Raw genomic sequence first — 18,520 nt, 5'->3', positions numbered from 1 at the left:
TCATAGATCAGCAACCACATTCCTTGATAGATTTAATACGTACCATTAGACGAACATGAGACCCGCTTTTGCTGAAAAATCTCCGCTTATTATAGGGTCCAAGCATTTCTAGCAGATCACGTTTTGCAACCAACACACACCGACCATTCCACAGTCATATGATAAGTGGGGGCCAATAGGAACACAGCTCCCCAGCTTCAGGTCCTGCATAATATTGTATTAGTCTGCGCAGATTTTCACTCCGTACAATAATTCTATGGGGCCTGTAATATGCTTGTAACCAGACTAATATCGAAATTACACGAATCCACCAATCAAGGGCTTTTGAGTAGTCACGTGTTCACATCTGAACCAATCAAGGGCTTTTGAGTAGTCACGTGTTCACGTCTGAACCAATCAGCGACAGGGATTGCCATCCTGTGGTGCTGGGCTGTACAATCCTAGATTTGTCAGGAATATTGTTTTACGTGTCCGCCAAAATTTGTCCTTGTCAGAAAATTGATTGAATGAATTTGGTCATGGAATAAAAATAGGGTAGCAAAGGAAGCATGCCTATGAGTCACAATCTGCTCGGTCCTAAAAATAGCGGATAAAAAAGCAATACCTGACATGTATTAAATGTGTCTCTCCATTATGAAATACTCACGTGTCCTGAGTGCATATCTTCTTAGGAGCTACTTACTAATATCCGTACTGTAAGTATACTAATTCTCAGTTGATGAGGGCTGGATACATTAGTTATTGCTGGCAACCGCCCAACTTGGAATTGTTCACATATTAACTCTAACTCGTTACATACAAATCTCGTTAAAAAGCCGTTATCCACTTAACCCGCCCTCTGATCCCTGGATAATATGTGCCCCCGGCCACGGACACTGATTTTACAAATAGTAAATCTCATTTGACGGACGAGCCAGTCGAAAAGAACGGTTGGCACCACCTGTTGAGTCACGTGGTCCCCTTATATGCCCACGTGATGTGTTTACCGCACCATGTGGTTCATCAGATAAAGTGCTGGTGGCGATGTTCCATATCGTTAGTTTTAGGAAAACGTTAGCCAGTGTTACGATGTGGCTCCTTTGACCGGTCCTGAAATTAGGCTCCTTACCAAAGATCTGCTCCTCTCCATTACCCCGCTCCTCCTTCATTACCCCGCATATTAACATATGCACCGGTCTGCTGGGACGACTCTAATTCAGACACATAATCCCATTATATCATCTCCATCGGTTTCGCTCCGTTAAGCCATGGCATATTTTCCAATTTCCGTGCACACCTGTAGCGACATTGGGCTCTACCTGTAGAACACAACAACATTGGAGCACTGTGGAACACACTAGAACACACTGTGGAACACACTGTGGAACACACTGTGGAACACACTGTGGAACACACTGTGGAACACACTGTGGAACACACTGTGGAACACACTGTGGAACACACTGTGGAACACACTGTGGAACACACTGTGGAACACACTGTGGAACACACTGTGGAACACACTGTGGAACACACTGTGGAACACACTGTGGAACACACTGTGGAACACACTGTGGAACACACTGTGGAACACACTGTGGAACACACTGTGGAACACACTGTGGAACACACTGTGGAACACACTGTGGAACACACTGTGGAACACACTGATAACATGTCTCCAGTACTGTGAAATTGTGAAAGTTTACTGTCTTATGCGCGTCTGACAGAATGTCTGATGTTAGGGAGGCGACACTAGACGCAGGCCCAGACACACCACACAGCGCAGTGACCTCAATTACGGAGATTCAATGATCTGGATCTACAGCCTGTGATATAATCATGCTGTCACATTACCATTGATCTCATCATGACATATTTTTAACATTTTTTTCATCATCATTGTAACTAACCGCCTCCTTCTCCTCAGCAGTAAGCGCGGAACAGACCCACCCTCCTCCTCCACCCTGCCCCACACACCCTCCCGCTCAGACCACTTCCCTCCCGGCCGATATCCCAGCAAAGAGTGCAGCGGGTTCACTCCCGAGTGTACCAACTACACGGATACCGAGTGTAGTGGTAGCAGTTACTCTACGCCAGTTAAACGTGCTAATAGACCTCAGAGAGACTCCTTCAGTAAAGGTGAGTTTTCTCACCGTCTCAAATATTTCAAGTATCACAAGAATTTCTGTTTAAACAGGTTTTTTAGATGCTACTTTGATTTGGAATTCATAACGTTTCCGTACGGGGTGACATCATTTCAACCTTGTAATATGGGGAGATATTGGCATTACAACATGAGAATCAATCCATTAGCACCTCACTGTCTTAATGAATGGGAACTTTATTAATTGCAGTGCAAGTTATGCGGAGTGAATTGATTAGTTGATGAATTGATTCTCCTTATCTCACATAATCCTGCCTCAATGTAATCTGATGGTTGATAAATCTGATGGCTAGGTTAATAACGGTCACTGTTTAGCCCCGCCCAGAACTATGTCATGATAAAACTAAAAGATAATACTCTAGTTTCTACTCCCCGGATATCTTCTAACTTTGTTTTACTTTCAGATTGTGATCACAGATGTTGTATGGTACATGCTGACGCTTGTTGTTTCTGTAGCGACTCCCGACCAGAAATAGAACTGTACGATATCTTCATAAAAGACGAGGGCTACTGTATTACCCCTTACAGATGGTTATTTTACTGCCCTGTTTGCAAACGGTTAGTTTTTATTCTTCCTATTTTTACTTTTGGGTTTGTAAATTAACAATTTAAATTTGATGTTATTTATTTGTATCCTGACCTGACTGATTACCAAATAGTACGTGACATACAATATCGAACAATAGGGGTGACCGTGTAACATCTAGTGTAACATCTAGTGTAACATCTAGTGTAACATCTAGTGTAACATCTAGTGTAACATCTAGTGTAACATCTAGTGTAACATCTAGTGTAACATCTAGTGTAACATCTAGTGTAACATCTAGTGTAACATCTAGTGTAACATCTAGTGTAACGTGTAGTGAGCTTTATGGCTAAGTGAGACCGGACCAACGCCCTCCAATTCATTAGTGGGGTGTACTGTGAGTGTAGTGTAAATGTTACTGGTCCTGTACTGTGAGGTTACGTTGGGCGGGAGTTAGCATCACTTCCTTGTAAGGTCACGTGATTACTACTGTCCAATCACATGACAGTTAGGAGTGTGAAGTAACCAATGAGTAGGTGTTGTATTCGCTGTGTAGGTATGTCTAGTTAGGCTTCCTGTCTATTTCAATGCCTCCACTCAAGGAATTGCCGGGGAAGCCCCGTAAACCCATCCCTCTAGATTCGTTATACAGCTCTTCTAGTGCTCTTAGTCCTAAAGTGAGAATCTAGACCTTGTCATGGTCCTCACCCATCTCCCGCTACACATTTCCATTTCAAAACTTCTCACACGTGACCGTGATTTGAGAGATATTTCCTGCAAGCTTGGCACTTAGCCAAACTTCCACCCCGCAACATCAGACAACCAATCAACTGACAGAGCTACAATCACGTGACTATTACCAGCCCCCAGTTAATATGTAACTTTGTTTTCAGGAGAACACAAGCGGACAGTCCTCCCCAACGCTCCTCAGGTTCATACGCTCCTCTGTACAGACCCAAAGCAAGACAGAGAACCTGCTCAAAGCACAGGATCTGTCCCGCCTCGTGCAACAAAGCTAAAGATACCTGCGTCATCTGTTAGCCAGATGACGAACACAGCGAACACTCATTAATTTATTCATTTTTATGTTCAATGTTATATTCGTGTTTAATCCATAATATTATAATCAAGTCTAATTGAGATTATGAGCGTGTTAACGGGGAAACAAATTAACGGTAATAATTGGACTCGCGTACTCGCGTACTTAGGAGGGGCCAGTGTTTATATGTTTGTGGTAAATTTAGCGTCCGGAGCATGGTCTTCATGTGGTATCTGGATAACTGATATATTTTAAGGTCTAGCAATGTTTGTAGAACAGTTAACATATGGACGCCATGCCTCACCGCTCAATTTTCCATTTTTTTCGTTAATTGTTTATTAAATTTTGTTGATTATATACTATGCCGGGTACAATCTTAGTCTCGGGAACAAAATCACTGTTTGTCTGCTGTCTACGCTAACTAAAAACAGATCAGTCTGCGACCGCTGTAATAGTGGCCGTAGTGCCCGCTGCTTGGGGATTTTGTGAATTATTTTGCGTAAGATCAAAAAGTTAGGATATATAATGTAGCTCGATTGTTTTAGTGATAGGTTTTATTGAGACGACTTTTGTTCTAAAAAGACGTTCGGATGATTGATTTTTAAAATGTAGAGCGATGAAGAGATGAGAATGAAATTGTTTTGTTTCCTCTTCTGTTGATGTGATGGTGGATTTGAGTCACGCTGAAAACTTCGTTTCAAAATCTTCAATTGTTTTATACCGCCTGAGGGTCTGTTACACAAAAATTTCTAGAGCTGGTCTGTTTTTGTGACGACTTGTCCAAAATCCAGTTTATTAACTGATTTTATGTAAATGATAAATTTTATTGATATAACCACATTCCACAACGCACTTGGTTTTTGAATTTTCTATGTGGACTCCCTGGCGGTATAATTATAAAGTATCGTTAAGTATTTATTTCGATGGCCATTTTCTATTCTAAGCACTCGAAGATAATTTGATTTACTAACAAATAATCTCTCGTCAATTTAACAAACAGAATTTTTAAACACCAGTTTTAAGAGTAAAACGGTGGGTTTTAAGATTGTTAGTAAATCATTTTCGGTGCACTTGCTCTCAACAAAGTCTAAACACAAATTTTCTACATTTTCATTTACACAGAATATATCATTGTTTTCTTTTGTGTCCGACTATTTTATATTTAAACAATTGAGAAATTATAATCATAAACCTAATTGAAATGGCTTGTAATTTGTTTTGAACAAAGAATACAAATTATAATATGCATGCCGCAAATACTTGTTTGTTGTTCATTGACGTCCAATTTTGATGCTACTGATAAATAAACTATACAACAAGATAGATATACAAGGTAGCTTGGAGGGGATTATTTTATATATGATATAAGTAAAAAAGTTTGTTTAGAACTTTCAAAATACATGTGTAAACCGTCTTCAGCTGGGGATGATGTTGTGAAGAGGTGATTATATATGATGGAGTGGTGTCAACAGGATTAAACAGGATTAAACATAAATTTGTCAATGAGAGCCCTAACACTCACGTCTTGACTATGCATCAATATAATAGAAATAAATAATGTGCAAGAGTGTTCTTAAAATAAAAATTTAACTTCGTCACATCTTTTGTTGAAAGAGAAACAAGTGCAAATAAAATAATTTAATTCCCATGAACATGTTCCAAAATGATATTTTATTTTTTGAGTTGTTATTTTTTCTATCACATTCGATAAAACACCATGTTAAGATCTAGTGTTTTGTACCGTACGTGATAAACATTTAAAATATAATTTGAAACATTACAGTAACGTTATTCAAATCTCAAACAGAAACAGTATATAACAAAGTTTTGTGTTTTGATCATATGATCGTGGATGTATAGTGATTGATTGCATAATTTTGAATTTGATTGATGGTGATTGTGAGTGAGAAGATGTTTGGAGTGCCAGCCAGTAACTCTGTCAAATGAACAGCCCATTGAAGAGCGAATGAGCGCAATTTCGCAGGAACAGCAGAGAGGGTGGCACAAAACGGCACACACGGAAACGACGAAACAAAAAAGAAAAAACGCCGTGCGCGGTAAGCTTGCCTATGTTTGAGAGCTGGTGTTACCTGGCAAGAGGCCTCGAAGGAGGTGCCGTGGTGGAGTGTGAAGGGAAAGTTCGAGAGCACGGCAGCTCTAACTGATGATGATGATTGAAGATTGAAGAAGGAGGTCGAGCGGGAAGCTCAGAAAAAGCTAAACAGGAAGGATCCAGCTGAGGTCTGACTCATGTCAGGAAGTGACGAAAAACTCACAGACAAAATCATCAGTGGCTGTCTACCCCGTACGTAGGCAGTGTCCAAGATTTCAGGCATCAGGATACACTGGAGCAGTGCAGAGCTGATTACGACCAGGGTCCTCACGGATACCCTGTCTTGGAGGTCGAGCCAATGCCCTGCGTTCGGTAATTGTGTCTACTGATATAGCCTTCATACTTTCCCTACTAACAGTCACTGTAACCCTATCACTCGGAAGGCACCACGGCTCCTACATGGACGCACGGCCGGGAGCCCATGTAGGGATAAAAGTGACCGCAAGAAATCCATCACATCCGTCACAGATCCAAAGCTGGAAAAGAAAAAAAAGGCGGAAAGAAAAAGGGGAAAAAAAGAAAGGAAGAAAGGAATGACTGAAAGAGGAAGCTAGTTATCTACATTTAGACTTTCTTTGAAGTTGAGGGTTAGTCTGTAGATTTTATTAATGGTGCTGGTCGAGAGTTTGATCAAACTTACGTCCTCATCGCTGAGTTTGTCCATGCAATCGGGTTGCGAGATAAACGTGGAGGCAAGATTGAAGCTACCATTTCCGTCAATGCTGACTAGATTTCCACTGAGGCTTTGAAATCTGTCCCTTGGAACTTTCCCTAGGGGGCAGGAATGGAGCATATGATTCTCGTCTTCGATGATTAGCTGGTTGATGTTCAGCTCGCAATAGTTACAGGTCCTTTCATCAAGTGGAGTTTTGTCGTACCTCCCCCTTTCAATTCTAAGGTGATGAGAACTGGACCGAATCTGTGTGGTTGCCCTTCTGTCCAGGAAAGACCTAGCGTGGTTTAGATATGGCTCCCATCCAAATTCTTTTTTGACTTCACTGTAGAATGATAGCTTTCTAGAATCTTTCACCAGAGAACCCCAGGAATCACGGAATAGTTTTCACAGGTTCTCTGTCATCAATTCAGGGCTGCAGGAGTCCGCGAGGAAGGTTGCGTTGAGCAACGATGATGAATTCCTGTCAGGAAGGTCGATGTTGTTAAATGACTTGATAACTGATTCGATGCCTACAAACCATGACAATTTGAGGTTAATCTGCTCAGTCATTGCAGCTTTGACCAGTTGTGTTGAGGGAAGGCTCATAACTCTTTTGAAGTATTTAGTACTCAGTTTCAACATCTCAATTATAATTGGGTATGAGCCAGTTTCTCCCCAGGCTGTAGCATTGACTGCCCTTCTGTTAATACCAAGAAGGTATTTGAGGTGACGTAGGTGCACTTGCTCCAGTTTCTGTTTTGCGATGTGGGAGACTGCATGATCAAGGTTGTGAAACTTGCTGAAGCAAGAGAGGACCTTACTGACGGTGGGTAGAACTGGGGCCCAAACTTGACAACCGTATAGTAGAATAGGCTTGACAAGGGTGTCAAATAGTTTGTTAAGGCATGATGCGTCAATGTATCTCCGGTCTATGGTGCTTCTCAAGCTAAAGTAAGCTCCGAGTCCCTTACGGTAGAGAGAGTCAGTTGCCCTTTTAGACCTTTTTCTGATTTTTCGAGGAGCAGACTGGTGTCTTGGGTAGCTTTTGTCAGGCTTTTAAGGAGATCAGTGCCACTTGAACAATTTCTTGCTATTTGACAGTCTCCAGTCGATTTGGCTCCAGAGGTCTTTTCTGTTATCGTGAGCTTTAGCTCTTTCATCTCATTTTTAATTTCAGTAAGAATAGAGCTGATTGACACATTGGATCTTTCCATCACTTCCAGTCTATTCTGCGCATCGTTGAGTTGCTCAGATGTAGCACTGCTGCTAGCAGCGGAGAGTTGATTAGGGTTCTTCAGATGTTGAGTGATCCTCTTTTTTCTGATTTTTGATATGATATGGTGATCGTGATATGAAATGAAATGAAGCTCGACTTGACTGTCACGTATCCGCAGAGGAGTTCTGTTGAGGTGTAGCGGGGACTTTACAGCTGGACTTCAGCAGATCCTTCTTAGTGACTTCCTTCTTCGGGAAACGCCTGTTGTTTGCTCTCACCAAGAACCTCGCTGTCTCTCTTATGAGGCTGGCATCTGTGAATAGCCCCTCTAAGTTAGCGAAAAGACAGGTTTTGGCTCTGACTAAAGCGGTGTCGGTAGTCTTCATACAGGGAGCAGGTCCGGAGGACGTGTACCTCATCTTCGATGATGGGGTCGAAGAATGGCATTTCTGCGAAATTTTCGAGCATGTCCATGTCCTCTGTTGAGCAAGCTTTACATATCCGAGGTACGATCTGGTTTCTTTTGTGGGTTCCATGACGTCCTGTCTCAATATTGAAATTGTGTGAGCTTGATCTGAATTGAGCCAGCTTTTTGGATTCAGCGTGCGACAGGTTCATATTGAGGTACTGCGCATAGCCAAAACTCATCTTTATGGTGTTGTAGAACGTTAGTTTCTTGTTGTTCCATCTCTCAGTGTTCCATATCTGCCTGAAGTTGGAACGCATCGCTTCTTTGATTTGTGAAGGTGAGAGTTTTAGATGATGTCCATTGGGTTGGTTTAGAACCGACCGTGCAGTCTCGATGTTGATGTTCCAAGAAAGACTGAGGCTGCGTTGCTCTTTGAAGGCATGTCGCACAAGACTGTTAGATCCAGCTTTCTCCATTTTATCTTATCTTTCCCAGTAGTTATACACTTGGGATGATAGCTCTATCGCCAAAGGATAGCGTCCTGTGTCACCCCAAATTGCCGCATTTGATGTTCATTTATTGACGTTGAGAGTCCACTTGAGAAACGAGATGTGAAGTTTTTCTAGTGGATCTTGCCTGATCTGTTTTAGGTTGGGAAAGTTACCCGATGAGAAGGCACCCATGAAGTATGTCTGAGGGAGCCAAATCTGGCATCCATAAGACACTACTGGGACAATAAGTGCATCGAAGAGTTTAAAGATTGTCTCTTTCCTTATATGTCGTAAGTCTATCATGCTTTTAAGCGAAAAATAACTCCGAAGTCCTTTCTGCCTAAGTTTGGACTGTGCGACCTTCAGGGATCTTGTCAGAGTGAAAGTCATTCCTAGGTACGTGTACTCACGAACTGAGTCGATCGGTGTTAAACCAAAAGCGAAGGTCTTGCTGTCTTTGAGTATCAAGTATACGACCAGCGCGGTTGAACACCATGATAGCGGTTTTAGACATGTTGACCACTAGGCCGGCCCCACTCCTGACAGTAGGCGTACAGAACAGAAAGCATTTTATGTAGGCTTTCAGGATTCAGAGTCAGAAGTACTAAGTCATCAGCCCAGAGCAGATGTGTCACCTTGATGGAGTTAATGATGGGCACTTCGATGTTATCTAGCTCGTTCAGTTCTTCGGAGAGGGCATGTACGTACGAAGCATTTGAACAGTTCCGGGGACAAGGGATGCCCTTGTTCAGTTCCACAGAGGACGTCAATCTTCTCAGAGAGCTTGTTGAGGAGTTTTATTTTTGCAGATGAATGGGTGTACATGTGTTCCATACAATTGAAAAATCGCCCTTGAACTCCTAGTTTCCAAAGTTTGTAGAGTAGCGCTTCCCTACAAACAGTGTCAAAAGCCTTTGCATAGTCTACAAAGCAAGAGAAGACTCGTTTCTTTTCGACTTTAACATATTTTTCAATGCATGTTGAGAGCGTTAGTATGTGGTCTGCTGTTTGAGCACCCTTGCAGAAACCCAATTGGTTTGGAGTATCAGGGTTCACTACGGTGTCAATGATAAGGGGTGTGTGATGTGCAATGGTGGAAAAGTTTAATGTTTACATTGAAATAACATTCAAATTAAAAACTAGGCTTCTGAGGTAGATGGGAGCGCCACCCAGTATGCAGTAACAAGTAAGTTGTATACCTGTTTTCACGCGCGAAGCCTTTCTTTTCTAAGATAAGGGGTACATATACAATGTGAAGCAAATGCATATGGATAACAACTAAATGCTTTTGCGGGTCGTGCGCGTTGGAAATTTTGCAAAAGCGCTTGCGGTGTGGAAATAATTAACAATTAAACTTAAATGAAATATATCAAGTGGGTGGCTTTTATTGTATGTTTATAACCTACCAGGACGCGCGCCGTACCGAGTTTGACTCGTCGACGCGGTTTTAATATTTGATATTTGAAACAAATATTTTACGAGTATCACCCGTTACGTAAAAGCTTTTACTAATTGATCATTATTCGCTCGCCCAAAAATTTCACGTGACTGTGGTTTTTATGGTTTTGCAGCTAGGTTGTACAAAACCCGAATCCCAACCCTAACCATAATCCCGAAGCTATCCATAACCCTTACCACAACCCTAACCCTTGGAGGACTTCGACGCGCCGCGCAAACTACCATTCTTGCTTCGCATCGATACGACGAGATCGTTGCTTTACTCTGCTTCGCAGAGCACAGCAACGATCTGGAAGTGTTGAGATCAGACCATTATGCATTATTTTAATTTACCTGGGGACCCCAGGCTATTATGTTCATAAACATAATAGAGATTCGGCGGAATGACAGGCTGAGCGCGGCCCAGTAATTCTTCGGCGGTCGCGCGCTACTGCAAACGAAAGGGCTCTGGTTAGAGCAATCTCGTGACCAAAACGGTTTTTTGCCCATAACTCTCCAGGAAAGCATTTTTACCCTACGTGAACGTTACGGGGGGATAATTCGGAATCAGCGTCCAAAAATACACCGATTTAGATTAAGTTCACAACCAAAAGGCCTTTCACAATTGAATTTTCTTAAAATTTGGACAAGCGATTTAGTAGGAGCGCAAGTAAGTTTTTCTCGGAAAAGGAAAATTGAGAAAAATACGATGCGAAACAAATTAAATTTTTAAATGGATTTGATGCAACTGCAAAAATATTACAGAATTAAAGAAAAAAATACTTTATATAGACTACTCAGGCCTCTCATTCCGTAATATATTCAATCTGTGTTTATTTGCGTCCTAGTAAGTGTTTGTCAACACAAAAGCCGGAGGTCCCTAGCGTAACTCTTGCAATGTATCATAGTATGCAATTAAATTAAATATAGAGACAAAATGAACAGATCTCTACGTTCAATCGTCAGTGAAAAATTTAGAACAAGACGTTCTATCATGAAGAATTACAGAGGAAACCAAGAAGAGAATTTATAATACTTGACAGCTTGACTCTAGGTACAAATCTTCAACAATATTGACTGGGATTATAGTTGTACAAATAATGTTCAAGATATGTGGGTTGAACTACATGGTAAATTGGAGTCTGTTGCTGCAGCTGTCCCAGCTGCTTCGGTTTATCTCGACAACAGACCTGTCAAGTTGCCATGGAGTACAACTTCACTTAAAAGAATGAGGAAGAACAAGGACAGAGCATGGGCTGAATTTGATATTAATCCTTCGGATATTAACTTTAGCTGTGCAAATAGCAAGCAGCGTATTTTTGAGGTGGCAGAAATTAAAGCTAAAGTAAATTATGAAAAGAAGATTACATCTAATTTAAAACAGAATTGTAAATCTTTTTACTCGTATTTGCGTAATAAACGTCAAGTTAAGTCAAGTGTTGTTTCTTTAGATAGAGGAGATGTTGTAGCGCGATGCACTACTGGGTCGCGCGCGCATCAAATAATGCTTCTCGCAACCACAGTAGTGTGCAAACCAACATTCGAACCACCAGCAGCTGGTGGTCAATTTCCTACGAACGCGACTTAATTTTGGTTCAGACTGGAGTCGAGCGCTACGTTATAGCTGTATATATAGCTTGTTTCACGACGAAATCTTCATTTATTGAGTTTGTCTGTCGATTATGTTGGAGTTTGTATTTTTAATTTTGTACTCGAATACTGTTAATTTATTTTTATTAAATAGTTGTTTTACGTAACAGCACACTAGTACGTGATTCCTTTTGTTATTCTTACATAATTAGGAAGATTTTAAACTTCAATACTATAAATAACCAAATATTTACGAACACCGATCATCGGTATGTACCCATTATGCATTATTGGTATCGAAGTCTTATGTTGAGCTGGATATCGAAAAATTTCAAAATGTAAGGATGTAATTTTGTACTTGTTTAGGTGTAGAACTAGGATTAACAACTTGATTGCTAGGAGCTAGGAAGAGATTTTAGTAATGATGACCCTTTAAACTTAAACTATATCTCTAGTGCACTTCGATCGGTTTTCTTTTCAATTTTGATAAAACCTAGTCGTGATCTTTGTTTCAGAACTTCACTAATTTATTAAGTTTTGTAGTTTATATAGACGGAACATGAGCAGATACCATTTGATTAATTATAATATATCCGATTTGAAATATTATTCTGTCGGAGTTTGAGTTCAACATGGACACATTTATTAACATCCCGCATGAATTTGTGTCGTCTTTACAATTTTTTGCGCTGAATTTGTATGCTTATTAATACTGCCGCATGATATCAGTAGCTGCTATAAAACTAGAGTGTATAGCATGTGTATTATACGATGTTTCCCACGTAAAAATCGCAGGTTGTTTTGGTGCGGCTGGGTACTCTACTGGTGATTGACACCAGAGACTGAGAAAAACTTTGACATAATTTTCAAGTTTGATATGACCTAATAACTACCACATTTACAGGAAGTATGGTAATACATTCTTGTCAGCTGTCTGGGCAAATCTTCTCTCGCAGAATTGGATTAAAATTTAATGTATTTTATTTCTCACTTCCAACGATGTCGCAATTATTAGGTAAAATTTGAAGTTATTTTGAGATTCAATTAATAAATTTTAGATTGCAGCTTGATATCACTTAGTATGTACATTGTACTCGGTTGCAAGGGTAGAACTTATGAGAATACTATCATAGTATTATTGCACTATACTATTATGGGTTCATCAAAGTTCATATCATGATTTGTCACAATTAAACCATCGAGTCACTTGAGGAAACCCGTTAAAGCTCGCAATTGGCGACGAGATAAAGTTTGTGGTACCTCTAGATGTTAAGTTAATTCTTAGGCTCCAATCTTCCTTACTATACCTACCACTCCTTCTTCCTTGATAAGAAGTAGATCCATCTGGAACAGTGAGCTGCTTCTTCCCTTCTATCCCGTACTAGCCTACTCAGCTCTCTCCAAACCGTGAACAACTACTCCCGGTGCTAGAACTTTAACCGCATAATTATAACAGCACAATTCTTTCGCTTGAATCTCAGTCTGCTGTAAGACTGCTGTACCGGTAGAGTTTTTACTTGTATGATTCAGCAATCTGCTCTTTAGATGGTACCGTTACCTCCCGCCATAAGACTGTGCCGTCTTGGTGACCTTGAGAATATCATAAGGTCCGATATATAAAAGCACTATCCAATATCGAGACCCACTCAGGATCCCAAACCACGACTCCTTTCGGTCGTCTGTACTTGCTTTTTTCCTCCCAGCATGGACTAAGTCAATGATACTGTCTTACATCGCTGGCCTTGTTCTTATAAGTGTTCACTCGGCGCTCACAAGATAACATGTTCAGAGATCTGTTGCAGAACCTTGTCGTGCCGTCATTTATATACTCCTTGACTAAGAGCTACTTTACACCTACAGCAAAAATGTGCTAAATGATACCCATCCTCTCCTCACATTACTGTACTTGCACTTACCATCCTCATCTTCGCCATAGAGGTGGTTAAGAGGGTGACGTACACAGCATCTAGCACGAATCCAATAAGTGAGTCTACAGTGCGTGTCGAAATACATTGCATGTACCCTTATATATTAATTGAGACAGAATTTTAATAAATCAACAAATTCTTAAAATTTAAAAAGGTAGAATTTAATTCTATGGCATTTATTGAAACCTGCTTTTTTAAAGTTGAGAATTGGTTTCAATTTCTAGAATATCACGATAATGTTGACTCAAAACTGTTTCAGGCAGCTATCAAGTCTCAAGATATGACATAATTTGATAGAATGTTAGTACCAACGCTATCAGTGCATTGAAGTCGAGTTCTCGATACAGGTATTATAATTAGGTTCTATCGACCGTTTTTGTAGTCTTAACTCATTTTTATTTGTTATTATACGACCAATTAAAACCTAGCAAACCAGACTTCTTTATGTGCTAAATGTTACTTTAACCTTAATAATAGCAGCATTGTGGCAGATATCCAGTTACATTTTTTCCAGCCGTATATTATAAATATACAGGGTGGGCCAAAAGTCAGTGTGCAAACGTTGGCATTAATAGCTCAGTCACTGAGTGCCCAATTGAAATAATTGGTTCTGGTATGACTTACTACCACCACTGGTTCGAGAAATTTGTCAAATCGAAACATATTTGTGTTCATTGTTTTCAAAAGCAAAAAGAAGGTTCATTTTCGCATTTATTTGATAGTTTGGATAATCGGATCGAGCCAAATTTTATTGAATTGTGTTTAGCCATTTAAATTACGTTTGCTCTAAAAAAATGAGAGTATATATATATTACTCATGCAACTAAGATAAATTGAGTATAAATACTCAATTTATCTTAGTTTAAGTTCCAAGTTATATAACTCATTTTCTAAAGGTCTCGTAAACTTTAATCAATTACAGAGGGTGTGGCCTCTTTTTCACTGAAAAGACGCCATCAGATTTCATTGCATTCTGGGACCAATTTTGGTGTGATTTAAAGTATCCTACAAATTGGTGTTTACTGTTTCGACTTTTGTAAAATCACTGTAACAATATAATCTGTATTCTTATAGTTTCAACCATAATAGTGAAATAGAGGGGCTGGCCAATAGCCACACCCTCTGTAATTGATTTAAGTCTACGAAACTTTCAGAAATTTGTGTGTAATTCGGAGATAAATTAAACAAGTTGTTATCGGCCACCATGTGTAAACGGAATGTTCTAGCAGACTGTATAATACTATAACATACATTTTCTTACACACATAATCTAATCTCTGGAATGTTGGTATGATATCAATGGCAATGTTTTGATACTGTGTATTATCATGATTATGCCTTACAGGCCGATCTTCCGATGGAGTTTCGGTTGCCATGGCAACACATCAATATGATAAAGAATTTGTAAACGCAGTCACAACTCTGTCGTGTACACTGTACGGTGCGAGCGGTTATTTTATGATAGGTAACATCTACATTTTCAGCATTTGCGGGATGACCAGTTCACACGTATATTTTCGCAGACACAACTTCGCATAAAATTATATCCAATTATTCTATAACCAATTATCTACACGGACTTCTGTCTAAATATGAATGAAATCGAGAAAACCAAATATTATATGTTTCATCCTGAAGTGCTGAGTTCTCAGGCAGTATAATCATGATCCTGATAGATATCGAAGTCTCCTTAAATGATTGTCTCTGCTGCTTAATATATCTGGATTGTCGTTGGGAGGCGATGCAGATTTGTTTACTTTTAAGGGGGAGGTTCTGCTCAGCAGGAGAAAGAGGTGATGCACATTTTGTATTTGTCTGACATGTAGGACTTGAGCCACGTTTCCGTAAGTGCAATAAACGGTAACGAGTGGTTTTTGGATTTCTCCTGAATAAGAGCTGAGATTTTTGGCACTTCCCATATACTCGCACTTGATGCACAGGATTCATGGACTGGACATTTAAGACGAGGCATGAGGAATAACGGGCACGTGCAGTGTATCCTCTGAGGCGGTAGGAACTGCTGGTAGTGGTATAGTGGGTAGTATATATATATTACTCATGCAACTAAGATAAATTGAGTATAAATACTCAATTTATCTTAGTTTAAGTTGCAAGTTATATAACTCATTTTCTAAAGGTCTCGTAAACTTTAATCAATTACAGAGAGTGTGGCCTCTTTTTCACTGAAAAGACGCCATCAGATTTCATTGCATTCTGGGACCAATTTTGGTGTGATTTAAAGTATCCTACAAATTGGTGTTTACTGTTTCGACTTTTGTAAAATCACTGTAACAATATAATCTGTATTCTTATAGTTTCAACCATAATAGTGAAATAGAGGGGCTGGCCAATAGCCACACCCTCTGTAATTGATTTAAGTCTACGAAACTTTCAGAAATTTGAGTGTAATTCGGAGATAAATTAAACAAGTTGTTATCGGCCACCATGTGTAAACGGAATGTTCTAGCAGACTGTATAATACTATAACATACATTTTCTTACACACACATAATCTAATCTCTGGAATGTTGCTATGATATCAATGGCAATGTTTTGATACTGTGTATTATCATGATTATGCCTTACAGGCCGATCTTCCGATGGAGTTTCGGTTGCCATGGCAACACATCAATATGATAAAGAATTTGTAAACGCAGTCACAACTCTGTCGTGTACACTGTACGGTGCGAGCGGTTATTTTATGATAGGTAACAACTACTTTTTCAGCATTTGCGGGATGACCAGTTCACACGTATATTTTCGCAGACACAACTTCGCATAAAATTATATCCAATTATTCTATAACCAATTATCTACACGGACTTCTGTCTAAATATGAATGAAATCGAGAAAACCAAATATTATATGTTTCATCCTGAAGTGCTGAGTTCTCAGGCAGTATAATCATGATCCTGATAGATATCGAAGTCTCCTTAAATGATTGTCTCTGCTGCTTAATATATCTGGATTGTCGTTGGGAGGCGATGCAGATTTGTTTACTTTTAAGGGGGAGGTTCTGCTCAGCAGGAGAAAGAGGTGATGCACATTTTGTATTTGTCTGACATGTAGGACTTGAGCCACGTTTCCGTAAGTGCAATAAACGGTAACGAGTGGTTTTTGGATTTCTCCTGAATAAGAGCTGAGATTTTTGGCACTTCCCATATACTCGCACTTGATGCACTAGGATTCATGGACTGGACATTTAAGACGAGGCATGAGGAATAACGGGCACGTGCAGTGTATCCTCTGAGGCGGTAGGAACTGCTGGTAGTGGTATAGTGGGAGCGCTGTTCCTGGCTGAAGAGGTGGATGTGGTCTGGGGTAGTGGTAGGGCATTTGAGTTTGAGGGAGGCTGGACCGGTGGTCGACTATTTCTGATAGGAGTCCGATCCTGGTTTGCATCGTTTCCAACAGTCTCCGTAACTATAACAATCCTGTGATCTGGTATTGGTTACTTAAACTTATTTAATTGAACATGGTGTTTGACGTTGGAGCTTATCACTTTACAGTTTACATCACCTTACCTGAATAATTGAATAGGATGAATACTGAATAGCATTTATTAATGCTTTCTTTACCCGGAGAACTCTGTTTTACTTGTCCCTCGGTAACACAAGACCGTGAGCCGTGACACTTAGTCACAATAATTAAGTCATAAGTCAGAAAGAAGTCCATAATTCGTACACCCATGATTATGTTAAATATAGATTGACTCCAGTCTCCATTGTTCAATGACTTCGTCAAAATGTTTTAGGAAAATGTTCACAGATTTGTTAATTTTGGACTCAAATTAACGTTGAGAAAAACTGAATTTATTTTGGAAAAATCCCGGCTAAAACCAAAATCCCGGCCGGTACCGGTACAAAATCGCCAAATACCAGCCGGTATTCCGGCTGCGCCGGTTATATCCCGGTCGAGTTCTGTCTGGGACCTAATTTTCTCTATTTCTCGTGCAATTTTAGATCAGACACAGTCATCTAAATTATTTAATAAGAAGGTTTAAATTATAAGCAATTAAAAACAGTTGGGACTATCATTGTTTGTGAGTACATATTATACGAATATAAGGTGGTTAATATAATTATAACACATTTAATATAAAACATTTAAGACACATTTTTTTATTCCTGCATTGTACTCATTAATTTAACTAGTAATATTATATAAAAACCACATTTCTATTTGTACAGGGAGCTGCTGGTAAACTACCGTCGCTATACATCGACTATGACTACAATCTTACTTTTAAAAACAAACTACATACATATCTCACATTTGCGAGGACTACTTCATCACAAGCAAAAAATCGACATTGGTAAATAAAGGTAGGTTCTTTTCACTGACTTCGTTAAATGAGTTACATATTTTCACACAAATTACGTGCGTGATCATTAAAGGGTTGCTTGTGTGCAGTTACTTCTGGGCCAGCGCCACCCTGTTGGGAGTTTTCACATAAGTAAATTTGCCGATAATACAATTTTACTCATTCTGGACATGTTACCTATATTATCATTATACTAGTATTTCTTCAGGTCTGTCTTCTATAACCACGATGAAAAGAAAAGCTGGGCGAAAACATTCGAGACTGCAGATTGCAGAACTGGAACACTCTATTTGAAGACAGTGGCTGCTGAGTGCTGAGCTGCATCAAATCTATCAGCATCATGTAACTTCGATCAGGAACAGACTCCATTTCATTTCCGACAACTAGCACCTGTTTTCCCTAGACTTACCAAGTATTAAGTAACTGCATTAGTATTAGGTTAAATTAAAGGCCCTACATCGAACAAGTCTAACAATTAAAACTTAAATGCAAGAGTGCACAATTTATCACTAAATATCTTCCTCTTTTAATTCTAATCAACACACGGTTTCGTCTTTGTTTCACCCAATCGTGCTGATAATCAGTAATCATGCACTCTGCACTCTAACTTCGAGATGTTTCAAAAGGGCTCCCGACGAGTTGAATT

The 18,520-nt window shown here is 39.7% G+C and overlaps 1 protein-coding gene and 1 long non-coding RNA gene across 2 annotated transcripts in view; both read left to right on the top strand.

The window, feature by feature from the left end:
- Positions 1–4,912, top strand: part of LOC134822553 (uncharacterized) — a 47,460-nt gene extending 42,548 nt beyond the window's left edge. The window contains exons 6-8 of the mRNA XM_063833664.1: positions 1,910–2,121; positions 2,551–2,704; positions 3,566–4,912. Of these exons, the coding sequence (XP_063689734.1) occupies positions 1,910–2,121; positions 2,551–2,704; positions 3,566–3,713 (514 nt within the window). The 3' untranslated portion in view covers positions 3,714–4,912. The remainder of the gene's footprint in view (positions 1–1,909; positions 2,122–2,550; positions 2,705–3,565) is intronic.
- Positions 4,913–12,499: 7,587 nt separating this feature from the next.
- LOC134823446 (uncharacterized) lies at positions 12,500–18,130 on the top strand. Its single transcript, XR_010161303.1, has 4 exons — positions 12,500–12,637; positions 13,810–13,897; positions 17,741–17,875; positions 18,083–18,130. It is a non-coding gene; the product is annotated as an uncharacterized LOC134823446 (long non-coding RNA).
- The last annotated feature ends 390 nt before the right edge of the window (positions 18,131–18,520 follow it).

This window comes from Bolinopsis microptera, chromosome 11 (assembly GCF_026151205.1).
Source record: "Bolinopsis microptera isolate Bmic1 chromosome 11, MBARI_Bmic_1.0, whole genome shotgun sequence".
Classification (NCBI taxonomy): domain Eukaryota; kingdom Metazoa; phylum Ctenophora; class Tentaculata; order Lobata; family Bolinopsidae; genus Bolinopsis; species Bolinopsis microptera.
This window is presented reverse-complemented; position numbering and strand designations above follow the sequence as displayed.